The 21811-nt window shown below is 42.7% G+C and overlaps 2 protein-coding genes across 6 annotated transcripts; both read left to right on the plus strand.

Annotated features, from left to right (window-relative positions):
* The first annotated feature begins 1298 nt into the window (after positions 1 to 1298).
* On the plus strand, positions 1299 to 6528 carry LOC123144238 (extensin). Of its 5 annotated transcripts, XM_044563320.1 has the most exons (6): positions 1308 to 3416; positions 3591 to 3711; positions 3797 to 3863; positions 4713 to 4732; positions 4843 to 5026; positions 6331 to 6528. In XM_044563320.1, exons 1-6 carry the CDS (start codon positions 3362 to 3364, stop codon positions 6403 to 6405), a joined length of 522 nt encoding a protein of 173 aa, XP_044419255.1. In that variant the 5' UTR covers positions 1308 to 3361; the 3' UTR covers positions 6406 to 6528. The 5 variants fall into 5 exon arrangements, with proteins under 5 accessions (XP_044419251.1, XP_044419252.1, XP_044419253.1 ...); XM_044563317.1 differs by lacking the exon at positions 3591 to 3711 and having other exon boundaries at positions 1306 to 1857; XM_044563318.1 differs by lacking the exon at positions 6331 to 6528 and having other exon boundaries at positions 1307 to 3416; positions 4843 to 6324.
* LOC123142542 (uncharacterized) lies at positions 6447 to 11769 on the plus strand. The gene is made up of 3 exons (XM_044561410.1): positions 6447 to 6465; positions 6775 to 7135; positions 10983 to 11769. The coding sequence occupies exons 1-3, from the start codon at positions 6447 to 6449 to the stop codon at positions 11395 to 11397; spliced, it is 795 nt and encodes a 264-aa protein (XP_044417345.1). The 3' UTR covers positions 11398 to 11769.
* The last annotated feature ends 10042 nt before the right edge of the window (positions 11770 to 21811 follow it).

Consider the following 21811-nt stretch of genomic DNA (forward strand, 5'->3'; position numbering starts at 1 on the left):
GCCCACAACCACGAGTCATGACCACGCAGGCGCTCGGCCGACACCAAAACGCGCACCTGCGGGAGCGCACGCTGTTGCCCCCGTGCTCGTCGCCCCATAGACCACGTCGCTGCTTCTCTGCTTCTTCTCCATGGACCGTGGCGCCGCTCCCCTCTCAATTCTGGCGAGCATAAGCAGCAGCAGCACGCGGCGAGCACAAGCAGCGGCAGCAGTACGCGGCGCTGGCGAGCATGTTGACGCTGTACATACACAAACACAAGCTAGCCAAGGTAAGCTAACATGCTGCTTGATGGATGCTTTGGAAGACAAGCACATACACAGCTTAATTGATTCCGACGAGTTACACAACACGCAGGCAACGCACGAGGAAACATACCGATCCCATCGAGACACACACGTGGCCGCGGACAAACTGGAGGAGAGCGGCGCCCAACATCACCGGCGGCATCTGCTATTCCAGCAGCGCGGCAGCGGACAGACTGGAGGAGAGCGGCGCAAGGAGGAAGGCGGCCATCAGCAAAGGCGATGGCAGCATGGCGGCAGGGGCGGCGGCGACGAGTTCATCCCCTTTCTATTTGATTTCAACCGGTGAATCGGAAACTAGCATAAAGGGTATTTTGGTCCACTGCTTCATGCATATATTATGTCAATCATTTGTAGGTATTATTTTTGGGTGAGAAAGTGTTAAAAGATCAAAGTGTAAAGCAAAAAGTGGCAATGGATCAATTACAGTGTAAGGAGTGGCAAATTATCAAAGTACCAAGTAAGTGATGGCAAAAAATCAAAAACCTCGAGGATATTATGAATAATTTGACCGATCGTATACTAGTACTGCTATTGTACTACTTACTAGTCGTATTTAGTGTCACATTTTGATCATAGGTTTAACTAACAAAATGTCAATGCATGTCACCGAAAATTATTCCATTGAAAGCTATGTTCAAATACGAATAAAACGATATAATTTTTTATGACATGGATTAACATTTAGTTAGTGAAATTTATGGTCAAAATTTGACACAAATTACGAAGGGGACCAGTAAACTAGAGGGAGATAGTAGTACGAGTAGCGGAATATACAGTATAGAGGACTAGTATAAATTTAAAAATGGAATAAGAAGTTACAAGGCTGTGCGACAGACTTTATAGGCTACATGAGTAATACAAAATATAATTCCCATTAGACAACACTTTCACCAACAAATACATACTTGAAGCCTAATGTGACACTTAAAGCCTAATTAATATATATAGGACAGAGCTATTCTGTTACCAGTAACAGTCCTATATAGAGCGCGATGCGACGATTTAAAGAAAACAGAGAAAAGGCCTGTCCCGAACTGCTCGAAAAGAAAAGGTAAAACACAACTCCCTCCCGATCCCATCTCCTCCAGCGCGTTGAACCATGCCCCGCCGCCGCGCCATGACCCGCCGTCGCACCATGCCCCGCCGCCGCGCGCCACCACCCCATGACCCGCCGTCGCACCATGCTCCGCCGCCGCGCACCGCCACCCCATGACCCGCCGTCGCACCATGCCCCGCTGCCGCGCACCGCCACCCCATGACCCGCTGCCGCGCGCATCCACCCCCTGCCCCGCCGCCGTGCGCCACCACCCCCTGTCCCGCCGCCGCGCGCGCGCAGGATTCTACCGGCCGGAGCAGATGCGAGCCGGATCCAGCCTCCCCCCGAGCTCCGTCTTCTTCCCCGCCTCCCTCCCGCGAACCGAACGCCTCCTTCTGGGTGGTCCGGCACCGCTGCGTCTAGCGGTCCAACCTCGCCGCCCGAGGCCGTTCACCGTCGCAGCGCCTCCTTCCGTCCGCGCCACGGGCTCCCGTGCACGGCCCTTGCCGAAGCTGGTGCGCACGTCCCTGCCCACCTTTTCTCCCTCTCTGTTCCTGCACTCCATGAATTCTTGTTGAGTGCTCGTTACGTGTTTGCTAAAATGTCTAAGTGCACTTTACTACTAGTTTTGATGTGTTCACTGTTTATTTGTAGCTACCTTGTGCTTGCTAAATGTTACAGCTTACAGTACTTGGAGAATTTTTCGTGTGTGATCTGTACTTTAGGTGCTAATCCGAGAATTCGTGTCCTCGAGGAGTTCATGTATTACTACCATAGGAGTTCAAACACTACACCAAGAAAAAGTTCACCACACGTACATTTTAGAAAAAGGATACTTTGGAAAGTTTACTGGAAATAATACTTAACAAGAGCCGCATGTTTGTTTTACTGCCTAAAGGGTGATCTGCTGTGAAGTTAAGCGAGGCAAGGCTAGGACAAGTCCGACTGTTTTTGAGTGGGAAGTTCTGGGTTCTGACTTACATTTGATGTAGGTGAGGGGCAACTACCCAAAATTTCTTGAATGATTGGTTGTTCCATTTCTCAGTTGTACAATGATGATTTTCCCAAAAAGTTCCCAATTTTTTTGATCAATTTCTCAGTCGGTTTCGTAGATCCAAGAGTAAATGAATGCAATGCTAATTATTTCACTGGCATAGAAAAATGTAGTACGTGGTTCTTGCTGGAATCTAGATAGCTTTCTTTGTCCTCGTTAAAGAAATATAGCCTGTATTATTGCTAAAAATGTCTACATTAGTTCAGACTCAAAAAGACCATAAAGTTCAGAGGAAGACAAAATTAGCAAGAGAACAAAAAAACAAGGTGGCTCACCACAGAAACCCCGGAAAACTGAGGTCTCGTTTTCTTTTTTGCTCTAGTTTATTCTACTTTGGCATTTGGTGGATGATATTTATTGCATCCTTCATCACTGATCTTGAGAAGGAGATTGATCCGTGAATTTCTACTTTCAGTGCGTAAATCTATTGATTTTTAATGGTTAGGAATTTTGGGAGAGTAGAAACCTGGAAGAGCACTCTCAACCGTCCAGGAAGACAATAACGACAACCAGTATGATGGATGTGAGAGTTATTTTGACATTTCATTGTACAGTGCTTCTCTTTCTGTAGTGTTGTGTGTTTTCAAGTGCTTGATGAAAATTGATGTGTCAAGTAGTTCATGTATTACTGAGGAGTTCATGTACTGCCTAGTAAGTAAACCTGTTCAACGATGTAAGCCACGCAAGTTCGAAAGGATTCACATCAGTACAAACTCGAGGGGCATGTATTACCGTCCAGAGTACAAACTTCAGTTTACCAAGAAGTTAATGTATTACCATTTAGAGTTCATGTATCACTATCCAGAAAATATAACTATTGGTATAGAAAATGTTCAATATTTGTTCGAAAGCTACCTGCAAAAGAGAAGCCCTTCTTACATCCATTTAGAGGTCAAACCACGTGCACCGTCCTCAGTCCAACCCCATGGCGTCAGGATGATCGAGCTCGTCGCAAGTAGCAGTCCATGGCTGCCATCTTCCACTTTCCTCTGCCTAGGTCCTTTCCTATGGAGGTGCAAGGTTTCTACTCTTCTCCCTCCCATGCTCTCTCTCATTGTCTGTGTTCATGTGTACTGCTGCTTCAATTTCTTTGTGATGCAAATGTTGTTGATGAACATTTTGTTTAATAAAAAGCTACAAAAAAAATCAGTTTTTCTCGTTGTGATTTTTTTTTTGAATTTTGCTCTGGTCTAGCAGTTCGACATGTATTCTACTTCAGTTTAGTACATCGGAGTATCATGTACGTCAGTTCAGTTCAGTACGAAAACATTAGAGATTCGACAGACATAATCATGTCGCACAAGTTCAAGTATAGGTACAGAAGTTTCTCACCATAAATAAATTGATCTGGAGTCTCCTTGACAAAACCTCATCTCTCATATTTGTTCCTATTTTTGTAGGTTGCAGGAAAAACAAGATGCACAAGTTCATCTTTTGTATGCTTTTCAGTACATCTACTTCCCAATCGTGAGTCTGATTTCCTTTGTGTTTCCATCTTCTTCATATAGCACAAACAATTCCTTGTGGTTATGCTTGAGAATGAGCACCATACTGTCACTTGGTTAATCAATTTTGTAGAAAGTTCTCGGGGATTTCTTTATGTAGAGTTGTTGTTAACTTCATAATTATACAGATCATGCATTCTATCCAATGAGCCATCAATTAAAGCAATTTCCAAATATAGAGAGGGAAATATACAAGATTGCCAACTAATATATACTCCCTCTGTAAACTAATAGATTCCCAACTATAATAATTATATTTCTTTACGGAGAGAGTATTAATGCTCTGCTTAGCACATTGCTTGTAGTTGTATCAGTTACCTTTCTTTTGGAGTTAGGTAATTAATAAATAATCAAGAGGGATGGTGCACCCTCACGACCGCTTGCCACCCCCACAGCTGCTACAAATTCTTGTGTGGGTCGCCGTTCCCTACTCCGGCGTGTGTCACCAGCGTCGTGACCTCCCCCAGCCAGCCCCCACGGCTTGCCTCGATGGTGCCCCCAAGCCTGTCTAGAACCACCATGATGAATAGAAATCCATCCAACTATTCACTTATGGTCTCATGATCATTTTCTTGAAAAAGTGTGACTTTTCTGCTGTACTCTCCTTGTTATTTACTTGTCAAAATTTAGTTTGAATCCACTACAATTTCCATGAGTGGATTTTTCTTCAAAACGGAATTTCCATGAGAGGATTTAAAAATCAACAAATGTAAAGTTTTAAAATGCATACAACAACTACAAAATATCAATTTAGTTCAGTCCAGTTTGTAATGCTGCTCCACCTTCCGGTCATTGACGAGCCCCTGGGCAGGCGCTTCCTCCTTCTCTCAGGTCTGCCTCCCTCTAACACTCTCAGTTCAAATTTGCTAATATCTACAGTACTAGTTGGGGAACTTTGGTAGTTCATTTTCCTAATATCTGCACGCTGCCCCTTCCTGCAGGACCCGACCCAACCACTGCCGCCATGGCACGGCGCCTCCACCTCCCGGCGAAGGACCACCACCTCCCCGACGACGTGCCCAACCCCGACGAGGCCTGCCGGCCCTGGAGTTCCTCCCGCGACACCTCGACCTCCTGTTCATCCATGGATTCTTGCCATCCACCACGCCATCAGGAACACGATTGGTGAGAAACACCTTCGTGCTCCTCCTCTCGTACTCTTCAGTTCACATACTGCCATCCATGAAGGCCATTTTTCTTGTAATCTAGATTTTGATCCAACTGAAAGTTCAGGAGTTCTTCGGGGGACTGCTCATAGATGCAAAAAAGAGACATAGAGAGAGAGAGAGAGAGAGAGGCTACTACAATTCACTTGGGGGATGCTTTGTTGTGCAGGATTTGGGGGGTGCCTAGTCTGGCAAGAGTTTTCAAGTATAACATGTGTGATAGTGGCAATTTTCAAAAACTTTAATAGTTCAAGTACATAAGAGAACAGAAGTCCACTCTGTAAAAACAACAGTAGACGCAGAAAGTTCAGTTTTGCTATATACGATTGGTAATGCCGATGTGTTCCTTTGTGGTTTAGATTTCGGCAGTAAACTATGCAAACAATTTAAAAGTACTCAAGTCCAACTTGCAAACCAGTAGCAGTCCTATAGGGCAACATGCATCAAATTCAAAAAAATAGCAAACCTGACTTGAAGCAAATTCGCATCTGGTTGTTTATTTCATAGCTCATCGTTTCTAATACAAGCCAATGCTTCTATTCTAATCTAGTTGTTTATTCTGTAGCTCACTTTTTCTAATATAATATTAAAAGTCCACTAGATGAAAAATTCTTTGTGTTAGCGATCAGTACTAGTGCTCATCAGTACGGCAAGCAGCAGTACTGATCAGTATGACTTACACAAATACTAGTACTGATTAGTACTTTCTTAATGTTAAAGATGATCAGTAAAAGATACAAGTTGCAGTTCCAGGGCAACCTGTCTCAGATCCTTTTCAGGTTCAGGTAATAAATGCTTGGTATTCTTATATACTTGCATCAGTTCAGACTCGCGGATACAATAAGTTGAGGGAAAACCCATACAAAAGTTCAAAGTTGAGAAACAGGGGTTCTTTGTTTCAATGCTCGCTAGTATGCAGATTGGGTTTGCATGTTCATAGTTGGATGGCTACTGATCTCTATAAAACCTTGGAAGCAGTGCTTGCATTACTAGTCCAACCATACTAGGTAAAACTGAATGTACCTAGCCAGTTCAATAACATCATCTCCTTGTGCAAAAAAGTAGTTAAAAAGGTCGAACTGACATCTGCTTCAGAATGTCGCACAAAAAGATATTTATCTGTATTTGTCTTTTTCATGTTGAATTATTTGAAGTAAAACAAAAATAGCTCACTTTTGTGACTTTCATCATTTGAAAATATACATGCCTCATGTTCGAACTTTCAATTTGTTTAAAACTAAACTGATGGTGCTCTTGTTTCAGGGCCGGGGGAGAAGGCAGAACCTCTGGGTGCATGATGGAAATTTTTTGAAGTTCTTGTTTAGATGTTCAGGATAGCCTTCTCTCATTTCATTTATGTTCAGGATAGCAGGTGCATGATGGAAAATTGTGTATCATGTACTCCCTCTGTCAACTTTTATAAGAGCGTTTAGAAAGTGCAGTTCAAATTTCGTAACGCTACGCAAATTGTGTCGTTTCCCATTTTGCCCCCGTGTTCACTCACTCATTGCTCACTCACTCTGCTGATTCCCCTCCCTCTCACCGCACTCTCTCCCCAAATCCCTAGCTCCCTCTCGCCAGCGCCGCTCTCCCTCACGCCGGCGCCGCTCCTTAGCTCGCCCGCGTCGGCGTCGCCCCTTCTCCCTTTCGCCTGCGCCGCCTTCTCCCTCTCGCCGGCGTCTCCTGCGCCACCTTCTCTCGCTTGAGGCAAAGTTGCCTTTTTTACCAAGGTCGAGGAGGAGCGGGAGGATAGCCTTGTCCTGCTCAACGACGGTGACGGTTTCTTTCTGCTCGACGAACGCCGGCGCTCCTTGTCGCCCTCGACCTGCAAGGAGGAGCGCCTACCCCATGTTGGGCCGGAGATCTGCTGGAGAAAGGAGTGTGTGAAGAAGCCCCTACAGTGGCATAAGCAGGGGCGGGGGAGCGAGTCGGACGCCGGGGTCGTCCACGGCGTCGTCAAAGTAGAGCAGCGGTGGGTCCTCGTTCAGGCTGCGGCAGGTCCTCCATGCGCGCCGCCATCTTCCTCTGCTGCGTCGACGGTGGATTGCGGCGAAGTCTGTGTGTGCAGGTACTCTTCCTGCTTCTGTATGAATGTATGGATGATTCGAGAAGTACTATTGTCTAGAGAAGTGCATAGAAGAATTGCTCACGGATGCTTCTTGCTTCTGTATGATGTATGGATGTATGGAACTCACGGATGCGAGTGGTAGGCTTGTTGCTTTTACCCTAGAAATAATCATACTACATCTAGGAGTAAAATGCCAATGATGCTGTGCTGCTTCTTTTCATACTAGGCTTCTTTTCATACTCAGTTTGTATGGCCAATTTTTGCAAGAACACATGTGCTATAGCAAATGCAGTGGAGCAGGTATCCAACCAATCACCTGCCATTTGCTACTGCTATAACAAATGCAGTCTTATCTACTGCTTCTGTGAATCTTTTGTTCGAGTACAAATGATGAAATGTGGGCGTTTAGTTTATAAGAAAATGACAATGAGCAGCCTGACCATGATCTTTTAATTTTGTCCAATTAATCTACCACTAGAACGAGTACTCTTTCATTAGCCTATTTATCTACTTCCACTAGAGGCATGTTTGTGTTATTTTTTTCTAAGAGGTGTAGGAATAAAAGAAGTCTGACGGCAGAGTAGCATCTTATTAGCACAAGATTATTTGGTGAATTATCAGCCGAGTCCTATTAGTTGGTGAATTATTAGCACAATATTAGGAGCTCCTCGTTCATGTTGAATTGATGTAGAAAGGACCAGGAGTAATTATCTCCTCTCCTACTCCAACAAACAAAAGGAAATTTAGAAACTCTCCTCTCCAACAAACAGCATAAAATTCAGAAATTTGCATACAATTCAGAATATTTCAGAAAATGTAATCATACAAAGCCCTTTCTTCTCCTCTGTCTCCTCTCCAACAAATTCAAAAACTTCATATAATTTTTTTCTAAAATCATACATAGCCTTTCACAACTTCATATAAAATTCAGGTAATGTAATCATAGAAAGCCTTTCCACAAATTCAGAAATTTCATATAAAATTCTGGGATAAATTCTGGAACTTCCTAAATTCATATAAAATTCCTAAAATTCAGAAATTCATATCCTCTCCTCTCCTTTCCACTACAGACATCGAGTACAAGACTTTCCATTACAAACATCGAGTACAAGACTTTCCATTACAAACATCGAGTACAAGCATCTCCTCTCCTTGCCTCTCCTCTCCTATCCTCTCCTCTCTTTCCACACTAGTCAATGCCTTTCCACTACAAACATGGAGTACAAGCCTTTCACTACAAGCCAAACATGGAGTACGGTATCTCCCCTTTCCAATCCAAGCTCACTGGACATCTTGTTCTAGAATATCCATGGCATGTTCATAAACTTCACGGGGAAAGTGAATCCTAGGTGGTAGGATTCCTTGCCTTTCCAATCTATCCTTGCGCAAATGTTGAATTTTGTATGAATTTTCCCCTCCATGGTTCATCACTTCTACCATGACGGTCTAAAGTGTTAGAAATATTCTGTTGATTTTTCCGGCATCACACTCATCAAATTCTTCCTGCACACCTTGAATCAGTTCTTTGATAGTTGTGGGTGCTCTACAGTCGGTCAAAGACTCAAGGGATCTGAAATATCCAAGATCAAGTGTGTTTAGATCAGGAGAATTTGGAGGCTGGTTTATTATTTTAATGTCCAGACCAGTTGTAGCCACAACTTCTGCAAACTCTGCATCACCGGGAAGAATGTGCGTTCTTGCATTATCTTGCTGGATCAATATTGGATTAGTATCATCTGCGGGCCAGACTTCCTTTATTCCAGGAACCACTTTTTCTATCATATACCTCCTCATTACCCGTCGGTTCACGTTGAAGGACTTGATTTCAATGGTCCCTCTTGCTCTATACTCACTTCTTCTAGCAGCAGGAATCTCTTGCACAAAGGGCCAGACACCAATTTTACCTGAGAATGTCATATTGCCTTCAGCGTCATATCTAGGTCGAGCAACAGCGGTCAGAAACATCACTTTCCCAATACAGTTTTTGTTCCGAACAGTTCTGACCGGGTCATCTTCCTCGGGGAGGAGGTAGTAGCATCTGTTCATTTTTGTCATATAGAACCACTTTTCGTCAATATGCACAATGTTGTGCATACTGATGAATTTAGGTCTTGGAGCTGCTAAGGTGGTCTCGTCAAGCATTGACAAACAAAACTTGATCCTTTCTCTTTTATTCTTTTCTTTCAAGGATGGCTTCAAACGATTGGAGTGCCTTCTAATCTTGCGAAGCTTGAGTTTCTTGTAGAGTGTAGTATGACTGACACCCAATTGGCGAGCAAGTGACCTGAGAGTCGACCTACTATTCAAAGGAACTGTGGGGATTTGGGATAGAGTATCACCCTTTCCTCCCGCATCTTCGTTTCCTTCCGCTGGATACATCCACCTCTTGACCAAGCGCTTTTTATCGCTTTGCTATTGTCCAGATTTTCGAATATGTTGAACACCAACTTGAAAAATTTGAGCAACATCCTTCCTGTCATTTCTTTTGAACTTGCCACCCCTAGCCAGATGCAAGGTATGTAGTGCCATGTAGGCAGCATATCTCTGCTCATCTGTCATTGACTTTCTTTGCCTACGCAATTGCTGACCACCTACAGTAGCAAAAGAAAAAGAAACTTAGGGAAATGATGGAGGCCTTGATGATCACAAGATAGACCACATGTTGCAGGTAGCTAGCTAGAGTGGCTAGCAGGAGTACCTGTTGCTTGACCATGCACTGCTTTTTCTTCTTCTTGGAGTTCCATGTCAACTTCTTCTTGGATTTCCACGTCAACTTCTTCTTGGAGTTCCATATCAACTTCTTCTCGTGCAGGTTGAGTACTTGCTTGAGGTCCAGGTTCATCCTCTTCTGGTGGAGAACAATTCAGGTCAAGGTTCAACATCTTCGTGTTGTTGTTGTTGTTGCTATTGCTCTTGATATTGTTGATGTGTGCTGCTAATTTACTCTTGATGCTGCTACTAATTTGCTACTGCTGTTGTTGCTTGAGCTACTGCTGTGTTTGTTGCTGGAGTACTTGCTTGAGCTACTGCTGCTAATTTGTTCATGGAGTACTTGATTGAGCGACTGCTGCTGCCATTGTATTGCTGCTTCTCTTGCTTATATCTGCATGAACAAGTCCATCAAATGACACAATCTTCAGTTTATATGGTTCAGAACTGGTTAAGTTTATAAGCTAAAACATCAGATATGCAGATGTTTGAACTCTCTGTAATAAATTTATATGGGGTATCATTAGATGCTGCTACAAAGATTCTGCTCTCTTTAAATTCTGCTAACTGATAATTTTAATACATACAAGTGCTATATATGATGTTCCTGACCCACAATCAGTAGGAGTACAATGCTCTTACAAATGTTGCATACTGTAGAAATTAAACTTGTGAATGTTGTACTCATACTGTTGTAGAGATTCATGTTGTGACAGTCATAGTTGATCCATTTAGACAAGGAGTATTGTGCAGTAGGAGTACAATAGTCTGTATTTTGACAGACAAGTGCAGCATCCCATAGTGAATTCTCCTGTAAATTCTGTAAATAATGCATAGACAGACAAGTGCAGCATCTCATGTGTGACATGCATAACTGAATCTATGCTGAATCAAAATGATCCTTGTACTGATACTTGAGTCTGTTTGAAGAATTTACAGTAAAATTTACTCCAGGGAGCAAGATCACATTACTGCAGTTAGGTACTCCCAGCTGTAGTTCATGATTAACTTTAGCAAGATCACATTACAGAAGACAAGTACTCCATGCTGTAGTTCATGATCTTACTGTGATTATAGCATGAGAACAAGGAGCAAATTCTTCTGTAAATTCATGGAGTAATTTCTGTTGTTGTGCAAGGGGCGAGGCGAGGAGAACTTGCCTGGAGACAACGTGCTGCGTGCGGCAGCGACGAGCCAGGTGGGTTGGGCGCGGCCAGGACCAAGCTGAGGGGCTGGCGACCAATTTCGCGCGGCGGCGACGAGGCTGTGCCGACTGCGACCAAGCTGGGGGCGGCGGCGACCAAACTGGGCGCCTGGGCGCGGCGGGGACCAAACTGGACGAAGGGGTTGAGCGCCTGGAGACGGGGCCGAGCGCCTGGATAATGGGGACGACTCGAGCTCGTGGCGGAAGACGAGGAGACGAGCTCCTAGAGGAAGGGGACGGTGCGAGCTCCTGGAGGAGGGGGGCGGCCCAAGCTTTTGGAGGAAGACGAAGACACGGGCTCTTAGAGGATGGGGACGGCGCGAGCTCCTGGAGGATGGGGACGGCGTGAGCTCCTTGGGGATGGGGACGGCGTGAGCTCCTGGAGGATGGGGATGGCGCGAGCTCCCGGAGGAGGAAGACGGCTTGAGCTTCTGAGGAGGAAGACGACGCGAAATTCAAATTGGGGGTAAAATAGTCTAATTCGCCATCTGTCGGCTGTGTCCTAAAATTCTAAACGCTCTTATAAAAGTTTACAGAGGGAGTAGTTCTTGTTTAGATCTCGTGCAAGTACAAAAATTGTCGATTTTGCCACTGGAGAGAACCCGTTGGTTGCATTGTTTTTCCAGTGTGACGTCCCTTGGTATGTTTGGAGTATTGTTATTGTTGCTCTGCAAGCGAATGAATTAGCTTGTCTTGCTAAGATGAGGATGTTTTAAGATGAGGATGTTTGTGCCTGAGTCTTGAATTTTAAGAGGTCTGGGGAGATGAATAATTTCTTTCATATGAAAGAACAAAAATGTTTGAATTGAAAATATTGATGAGTACGAGTTAAAAACGGTGATCAGTTCGGAACAAAAAGAAATGGTCAGTTTGAATTAAAAAAGAAACACACATAAAAATTCAAATTGTAAAAGTTCAAACAAAAAAGAAACCCCATGAAAATTCAAATGGTAAATGTACAAGTCGTAAAATGAGAGAAGTCCAGAACATCATTGAAAAAAAATGTTGAGTTAAAAGAAAACATGCAAAACATTTTTTTTGAAAAGAATAGCATTCAGTTTAACGATATAAACCATGCAAGTTTGGGGACCATAGTATAGTAAACCGTTGAAAAGTTACGAGCAAAACTCTAACAAAAAAACATAGTAAAGTCGAGTCTACGAAAGCACACATTTTGCACAAACCCATATAGAGATCAGTTCGAGTACTATGTTTCCAAAACAGAAAAATAACACAACCGGTATAACCATATTTAAAACTACTCTGTGAAAAATACTTCAGTACAAGCATATACATAGATCAGTACGAGTACTCTGTTTTTTAGACAGGAAAAAACAACAGGGTTTCACCTTATTCAAAATTACTCTTAAACGGTTGCAAAGTACAGAAAACATTCAACATGACTAAGTTTCACATTTTTGATAGCTATCCAACAGTATATTATTTGCCCCATTTCGACAAACTTTCTAAAAAAATCGCGCTCGAAATCAAATTTAACCGTATTTAAATTCGAGTTTAAATCGTAAGGAATTAGGAAAACATTTCTATACGAAAAAGTTCTGTATTTTCCATAGCTTTCCAACGCCGTATCATTTGCGTCAATCCAACAAACCGTTTGCAAAAAAAGCAAAAAATGTTTCGCCCAGAATTTCACCGTTTTCAAAATTACTTTTAAATCATATAAAATTTGAAAAAACATTAGATATATGGAAGAAGCGGATTTTCATCAGCTTTCCAACGCCATCTTATTTGCTCAATTCCGACAAACTATTTGAAAATTAAGTCCAAAATATGATTCACGTTTTTGGTTTTGAAAAAAAAAACAGTTTTTCCAAAACTGCTCTTAAATCATATTTTTTTTGCAAAAACAAATTATTTGATTGTAATGTAGATGTCAAGATTTCCAACAATATATTACACGCCCCATTCCGACGAAAACATGATTAGTTCGACGAGATGAAAATCATCAGTACAACCGTGTGAAACCATCAGTTCAAGTAGGGTAACATAATAATATTCTGTTATGCGAAACAGAATAGCCCAGATGTGTATATATATGTACATCCTACGCACGTGAGTTAGGATGCACTTGATCCCAGAAAGGAATCTATCCTTCAAACCAGAGGAGTGCTTCAAACTAACAACAATACATAATATCCAACAAAAGAGGGTCATGCTACAGCAGCAGGATACATGGCTCAATCTAGATGTCAGTACAAATCAAGTTGTGCATATTTGCTGTTGGCATGAACCACATCGCTGCATGTCGGGTTTGCAGAAGCCATCCATCGCATGGAAGCTTGATGCCTTTCACACACTGAAGATTATCTGGCAACAAGCTGTGTCGATGAATCTCTGGATATGGTGATTTATGAAACCCATGGTATGATGTGTAAACACAGTTCCCCCTGGCGAATGGAAGTTGCATAGGTAATCATCGCCGGTGATATGATTGATGATTGGTTGGATGATCGAATAATTGAGCCCGAGGAACATGGAGTGGTTGCCGAGGCTGTAAACCCGCCTCCAGTTGAATACGCCTGGCCCAACGGAGCTGGGATCTTTCTCGAACACAAAGCAGCCATAGCTATCAATGTCACGAACGCCCCAGACATTGTATTGCATGTGGTTTGATGAAATGGTTTGGTCAATTTGGTACGTGCAAATGAGCATCAAATGACTGACGTCAGCTGAACGAGCGATAAACCACCACCCATCGGCTGGTATGATTCCAGGTCCTGGAATCATGAAGGCCAGCGCATTTGCGTCTGCTTCAACAATTCAAATTGGAGACCAAAAGGACAAAAATAAACAATCATGTTCAGAGTATGTGTGAAATTAAGATTATTATAACAGTGACACGTATCATAGACAGAGAATTGCAATGCTGTGGTCATAATCATACCCCAAGTTAAAAAAAATAAGCCAATAGCTTTCATATTCTAGCAATATATCATCGTTCAAACATCATGTAACAATAAAAGGAAAACATATATGACAGGGCCTACTCATATTCTACCATAGCACTTACTACAGTTATCATATCAACTCTAAGCAATAACATGCGTTGTTATAAAAATCCTGGAAATGAGAGTAACATATAGCAATCATGAGGTTATACTCATAATATCTATTCTAACAATCATTAGATGCCAATTGTTCTCATATCAACTCTAACAATAACATGTGTGGTCATCTAGGAAATAAGAGGAACATATAGCAATGATGTGGTTATAGACGTACTATATATTCTAAATTTGTAACAATGAACAGGCAGTCGTATTCTTAAGGTAAAGATGAGATGAGATAGAACAATTACACGACGATAGATTCCACCATTATAGGCAGCCAATCTGTGCGTCGACCACATAAACGATGCCATCGTGCACTATAGCATCAGACAGAAATGTTGGGTGAAGAGGATCGACGATGAGCCATAACCATGTATGGCGACCAGATTCCAGATAGAGTAATCCCATGTTGAACACGACAATGAGCTTGTAATCCATGTAGTCTTGTGATGGTGTGGGCACTTCACAGATTACAACCTTCAGCAAACAGAGGTTGAGCCAAAAGCTCGACACGTCTCGTGCGTAGTAGGCAGGAGTGTCCGGCGGGCCGCGAGGATCGATGGCGGCGGTATCCAACGATGGAAGGGTGATCTCTCGCTAGGTGTAGATATCCACGAGATGCCACGGACTACCGGATTGGTGGATGAGGAAAATCCAGTTGGCCTTCATGCCCGCCCAATAGTGGCCGCGCATGAAGGACAGGTGGACGGGTAGTGGTAGCATGTCGAGGGGCACCACGGCAACCTCCGTAGAATCGTCAAGTCGGTGTCTGGGCAACCTGCGAGGATCGGGCATCAGCAAGCAGGGTGTCTTGAAAAGAGCCGTCCGGTTGCAGGCGAGTAGACGGTACAAAGACACCGAGCATGCGGCAAGACGGACGGTGCTGAGCAGGTCCATACGACTATAGATCTGCTCCAAGAGAACATCGGGGAGGGAATTCCAATCGCGGCTCTGATAACCCACAAGTATAGGGGATCAATTGTAGCCTCTTTCGATAAGTAAGAGTGTCGAACCCAACGAGGAGCTAAAGGTAGAACAAATATTCCCTCAAGTTTTATCGACCACCGATACAACTCTAGGCACGCTTGACGTTCGCTTTACCTAGAACAAGTATAAAACTAGAAGTACTTTGTAGGTGTAACGGGATAGGTTTGCAAGATAATAAATAGCACGTAAATAAAATCTAGGGGTTGTTTAGATAAATACACAATAAAGTTAGTATAGCGAGTGTGGAAAAGTGATGGTAGGAGTTGCGAAATTGTCCCTAAGCAATTGACTACCTTACTAGACCGATAGCAAGTTTTATGTGGGAGAGGCCACTGCTAGCATGTCATCCCTGACTTGGAATTCTATGCACTTATGATTGGAACTATTAGCAAGCATCCGCAACTACTAACGTTCATTAAGGTAAAACCCAACCATAGCATTAAGATATATTGGTCCCCCTTCAATCCCGTATGCATCAATTTCTATGCTAGGTTGAAGCTTCTGTCACTCTTGCCCTCCAATACATAGTCCTATCAACATACAACTAACCCTATGGTGTGATCCACGCGCGCGCTCTTATGATGGGTGATGACCCACAAGTATAGGGGATCTATCGTATTCCTTTTGATAAGTAAGAGTGTCGAACCCAACGAGGAGCAGAAGGAAATGACAAGCGGTTTTCAGTAAGGTATTCTCTGCAAGCACTGAAATTATCGGTAACAGATAGTTTTGTGATAAGGTAATTTGTAATGGGTAACAAGTAATAAAGTAAATAAGGTGCAGCAAGATGGCCCAATCCTTTTTGTAGCAAAGGACAAGCCTAGACAAACTCTTATATGAAGGAAAACGCTCCCGAGGACACATGGGAATTATCGTCAAGCTAGTTTTCATCACGCTCATATGATTCGCGTTCGTTACTTTGATAATTTGGTATGTGGGTGGACCGGTGCTTGGGTGCTGCCCTTTCTTGGACAAGCATCCCACTTATGATTAACCCCTGTTGCAAGCATCCGCAACTACAAAAGAAGTATTAAGGTAAACCTAACCATATCATGAAACATATTGATCCAAATCAGCCCCTTACGAAGCAACTCATAAACTAGGGTTTAAGCTTCTGTCACTCTAGCAACCCATCATCTACTTACTACTTCCCAATGCCTTCTTCTAGGCCCAAACAATGGTGAAGTGTCATGTAGTCAACGTTCACATGACACCACTAGAGGAGAGACAACATACATCTCATCAAAATATGGAACGAATACCAAATTCACATGACTACTTATAGCAAGACTTCTCCCATGTCCTCAGGAACAAACGTAACTACTCACAAATCATATTCATGTTCATAATCATAGGGGTATTAATATGCATTAAGGATCTGAACATATGATCTTCCACCTAATAAACCGACTAGCATCAACTAGAAGGAGTAATCAACACTACTAGCAACCCACAGGTACCAATATATATGAGGTTTTGGGACAAAGATTGGATACAAGAGATGAACTAGGGTTTTAGAGGAGATGGTGCTGGTGAAGATGTTGATGGAGATTTACCCCCTCCCGATGAGAGGATCGTTGGTGATGACTTCCCCCTCCCGGAGGGATGTTTCCCCGGCAGAATAGCTCCGCCGAGCCCTAGATTGGTTCCGCCAAGGTTCCGCCTTGTGGCGGCGGTGTTTCGTCCCGAAAGCTTGCTTATGATTTTTTCCAGGGTAAAAGACTTCATATAGCAGAAGATGGGCACCGGAGGCCTGCCAGGGGGCCCACGAGGTAGGGGGGCACGCCCAGGAGGGTAGGGCGCCCCCCCACCCTCGTGGCCAGGGTGTGGGCCCCCTCTGGTGGATTCTTTCACCAGTATTTTTTATTAATTCCAAAACGTGCCTCCGTGAAGTTTCAGGACTTTTGGAGCTGTGCAGAATAGGTCTCTAATATTTGCTCCTTTTCCAGCCCAGAATTCCAGCTGACGGCATTCCCCCTCTTCATGTAAACCTTGTAAAATAAGAGAGAAAAGGCATAAGTATTGTGACATAACGTGTAATAACAGCCCATAATGCAATAAATATCGATATAAAAGCATGATGCAAAATGGACGTATCAACTCCCCCAAGCTTAGACCTCGCTTGTCCTCAAGCGGAAGCCGATAGCGAAAAATATGTCCACATGTTTAGACATAGAGGTGTCCGTAAAAATAAAATACGGACATGAGGGCATCATGATCATTCTTATAACAACAACGTATATATTGTCATATGATTTCTTATGCTCAAGTAACAATCTATTCACAATGTAAAGTATGAATCAGAAACTTCATTGAGAACTAACAAACTATGATCTCGGTCATTGAAGCAATTGCAATTTATCATAACATCGGAAAGAGTCATTATAAGAGCTTTTCAGCAAGTCCACATACTCAACTATCAGTTAGTCTTTCATAATTGCTATCACACACGCAATACTTATGGTTATGGAGTTTTAATCGGACACAGAGAAAGATAGGGCTTATAGTGTTGCCTCCCAACCTTTTACCTCAAGGGTAATGTCAACAATAATAATTCATGCTAACTTACATCCAATTGGATATATATATCAGGATCTTTCCAACATAATGTGCTTGCCAAAAGATAAAATGTAAAAAGGAAAGGTGAAGATCACCATGACTCTTGTATAAGGTATAAGACAAGAATAAAAGATAGGCCCTTCGCAGAAGGAAGCAGAGGTTGTCATGTGCTTTTATGGTTGGATGCACGAAACCTTAATGCAAGAGAACGTCACTTCATATTGCCACTTGTGATATGGACCTTTATTATGCAGTCTGTCGCTTTTATTGCTTCCATATCACAAGATCGTATAAAGCATATTTTCTCCACACTAATAAATCATACATATTTAGAGAGCAATTTTCATTGCATGCAACAATGACAACTTACTTGAAGGATCTTACTCAATCCATAGGTAGGTATGGTGGACACTCATGGCAAAGACCGGTTTTAAGTATATTTGGAAGCACAAGTAGTATCTCTACTTGGTGCGAAGAATTTGGCTAGCACGAGAGGGAAAGGCAAGCTCAACATGTTGGATGATCCATGACAATATACTTTATTTCGGATATAAGAAAACATAACCCATTACGTTGTCTTCCTTGTCCAACATCAACTCTTTAGCATGTCATATTTTAATGAGTGCTCACAATCATAAAAGATGTCCAAGATAGTATATTTATATGTGAAAACCTCTCTTTCTTTATTACTTCCTATTAATTGCAACGATGACCAAAACTATGTTTGTCAACTCTTAACAACTTTTGTTCATCACACTCTTTATATGTGAAGTCATTACTCTCCATAAGATCAATATGATCTCTTTGTTTCTTTTTATTCTTTTTCTTTTCTTTTATTTTTATTCCCTCAAGATCATAGCAAGATAATCAAGCCCTTGACTCAACACTAATCTTTATTATATATAGCTCACGGACTCGATTACATAGAAGGATCATAAAGCAAAGCTCAAAACTAAATCATACTAAAACTTTATTCTACTAGATCAAGATATTACTAAAGGGATCGAACTAAGAAAAATGGTAAAGATAGGAGTGTGATGGTGATACGATACCGGGGCACCTCCCCAAGCTTGGCAGTTGCCAAGGGGAGTGCCCATACCCATGTGATTATATCTCTTTCTTTGGAGGTGGTGATGTGATATTCTTGGCGATGATGCCCCTCAGGATACGATTCTCTTCCTCGAGCTTATTGACTTGTTTCTTGAGGTCCATTATTTCCTTACGAAGCTTACCCGTGACGGCTAAAGCTCCTTTCACCCATGGATGTTGCATATCTGCGGGTGAACAAGTAACACTCTTTTTCATATTTTCATACGAGAGAAATTTAACATTGGAGGGGATGAACGAGTTTGGAATAGCTGAGCTCTGTAGTTCCCCCATCGTGAATCCAGCTCGGAAACGGGAAGTAACTTCTTGATCCTCCTCCATGGCATCTATCCTTTTCAAGTCGGCCTCCATCTCTTCCTCCGTTGATGGCCCAAAGTGGTCAGCATCACTGTTTGCTCTTGGCCCCGGTGTCGGATTAGACACCCGGCTCTCCCCGACTGACTCTTGAGAAGACATCTTGCTCTAATCAGCGGCAGAAACAGCTCGAAACAAAAACAGAGGATATTTGCGTGATACGGTGGTCAAAACCTTCGGAAGATTATATAATGAATTTTTACCGACCAAAAGAAGTACCGTGCAAGAAAATGGAGTCCGGAGAGCACACGAGGTGCCCACGAGGCAGGGGGCGCGCCCAGGGGGTAGGGTGCGCCCTCCACCCTCGTGTACGCCTCGTGTCCTTCCCGGACTACTTCTTATTTTCCTATTTTCTTAAATATTCTAAAACGGAGAAAAATTGCCATTAGAACTGTTTTGGAGTCGGTTTACTTACTGTACCACATACCTATTCCTTTTCAGAGTCTGAAACGTTCTGGAAAGTGTCCCTTATGTATTCCTCCGGGGTCACAGTTTCAATAACATTAGTTTCAACATTTATAGGATTACGTGAGATATAATGTTTGATTCTTTTACCGTTCACCACCTTTGGATTTGTGCCTTCGAAGTTGTTGATTTTTATGGCACCGGAACGATAGACCTCCTCGATAACGTAAGGACCTTCCCATTTAGAGAGAAGTTTTCCTGCAAAAAATCTTAAACGAGAGTTGAATAGCAGCACATAATCACCTACATTAAACTCACGCTTTTGTATCCTTTTGTCATGCCATCTTTTAACTTTTTCTTTAAACAGTTTGGCATTCTCATAGGCCTGGCTTCTCCATTCATCAAGTGAGCTAATGTCAAATAGCCTCTTCTCACCAGCAAGTTTGAAATCGTAATTGAGCTCTTTAGTTGCCCAATATGCCTTATGTTCTAGTTCGAGAGGTAAGTGACATGCTTTTCCATAAACCATTTTATACGGAGACATACCCATAGGATTTTTATATGCAGTTCTATAGGCCCATAATGCATCATCAAGTTTCTTGGACCAATTCTTTCTAGATCTATTAATAGTCTTTTGCAAAATTAATTTGATCTCTCTATTACTCAAGTCTACTTAACCACTAGACTGTGGGTGGTATGGAGATGCAATTCTATGATTAACATCATACTTAGCAAGCATTTTACGAAAAGCACCATGAATAAAATGTGAACCACCATTAATCATTAAATATCTAGGGACTCCAAACCTCGGAAAAATAACTTCTTTAAGCATGTTAATAGAGGTGTTATGATCAGCACTACTAGTTGGAATAGCTTCTACCCACTTAGTAACGTAATCAACATCAACTAAAATATGTGTATACCCATTAGAGGAAGGAAACGGTCCCATATAATCAAAGCCCCAAACATCAAATCATTCAATAACAAGTGAATAATTCATAGGAATTTCTTGATGTCTACTAATATTACCAATTCTTTGACATTCATCACAAGACAAGACAAACTTACTAGCATCCTTGAAGAGAGTAGGCCAATAAAAACCGGATTGCAATACTGTCGTGGTTTTGTCATGGCAAATGTCCTAATAAAAGGACTTAGTCGTGGAGCCATCGCGACGGGTTAGCTTAAAGGGGTTAAAGCGGACAAAGGACGCAGGGAGTTTTATACTGGTTCGGCCCCTTGCGATGAAGGTAAAGGCCTAATCCAGTTGTTGTGGAATTGCTAGGGTTTCGATGACCAGGGAGCGAATTCGCTATGCCTGGCTCTCGAGTTGTTGTTTGTTGTTCCTAAACCGCCGTCGGGTCGTCCCTTTATATACATAGGTTGACGCCCGTCGGTTTACAGAATCCTGAGGCCGGCTCATAAACGTGTCCGGCTCGGTTTCTACTCTTTCTATCTTACAACACAAGTTTACATATCAATGGCGGTTTATGTCTACATGCTTTAATCCGCCTTTGGGCCCTGGGCCTTCGTAAAGCGCCACACTCCTTGTCTTCATGGGCTTCAAATATAAATAACTTGTTATGGGGATAACCCGGCCTCTCCTGGCCGGTTTATACCCAGTAGTAATATCCCCAACATTAGGCCCCAGATTGATTTGAACTGGTTCATGTCAATCTTCAACACTTGAGAAAAATTCTCCTTCTGCACCTTCGCGTAAATCTTGTAAACCGCCATGACGTCATCCTCCAGGATCATGATAAACCTCCATGACGTCACCTGTTATTAAAGATTTCATATATCTCACCTTCATTTAATGAGCCTCCGACAATCGAGGCGACAGCTCTATCACATATCCAACCTTTGGGCTCCTCGATTCTCGCGCTTGTCACTTATCCTTTCACCTTTATAAATAAGGCCGGGGGGTCCTTTTCATTTTCCCCCCTTGCCTCTTCGTCTTTCTTCTTCCTTGCACCGACCTGACCGTCACACGTAGCCGCCGTCTTCAAGCTCTGCCCTCGACTTCAACTCCGGCCGCTGCATCAACCTGATTCGTACCAGAAAAAACACGGCGCTCCTCCGCTGTTCCATCAACATTGGTAAGTTTCTCCTTTCCTTGCCCTAGATCCACCATTAGGGTTTCAGTGTTCATCGGAGTTCACTGAAGCTCCGGCGCTGTTCTTCCCTGTTCTTCTTAGTAGCATAAATGGCTAGTTTGGATCTGATATTTCTTGTGTGGCCGTAGCCATAGTTCCCTTTTTCCTCATTATAACATCCCAT

The sequence above is a fragment of the Triticum aestivum genome, chromosome 6D (genome assembly GCF_018294505.1).
Source record: "Triticum aestivum cultivar Chinese Spring chromosome 6D, IWGSC CS RefSeq v2.1, whole genome shotgun sequence".
In the NCBI taxonomy this organism is placed as follows: domain Eukaryota; kingdom Viridiplantae; phylum Streptophyta; class Magnoliopsida; order Poales; family Poaceae; genus Triticum; species Triticum aestivum.

Coding starts and splice junctions, on each gene's coding strand:
- LOC123144238 (XM_044563316.1), top strand. CDS start 1,516: ATGACCCGCCGTCGCACCATGCCCCGCTGCCGCGCACCGCCACCCCAT. Junction 1,858..3,796: donor CACGGCCCTTGCCGAAGCTG/GTGCGCACGTCC, acceptor CTATTTTTGTAG/GTTGCAGGAAAAACAAGATG. Junction 3,864..4,712: donor AGTACATCTACTTCCCAATC/GTGAGTCTGATT, acceptor GCCCCTGGGCAG/GCGCTTCCTCCTTCTCTCAG.
- LOC123142542 (XM_044561410.1), top strand. Junction 7,136..10,982: donor GGCGAAGTCTGTGTGTGCAG/GTACTCTTCCTG, acceptor TTGTTGTGCAAG/GGGCGAGGCGAGGAGAACTT.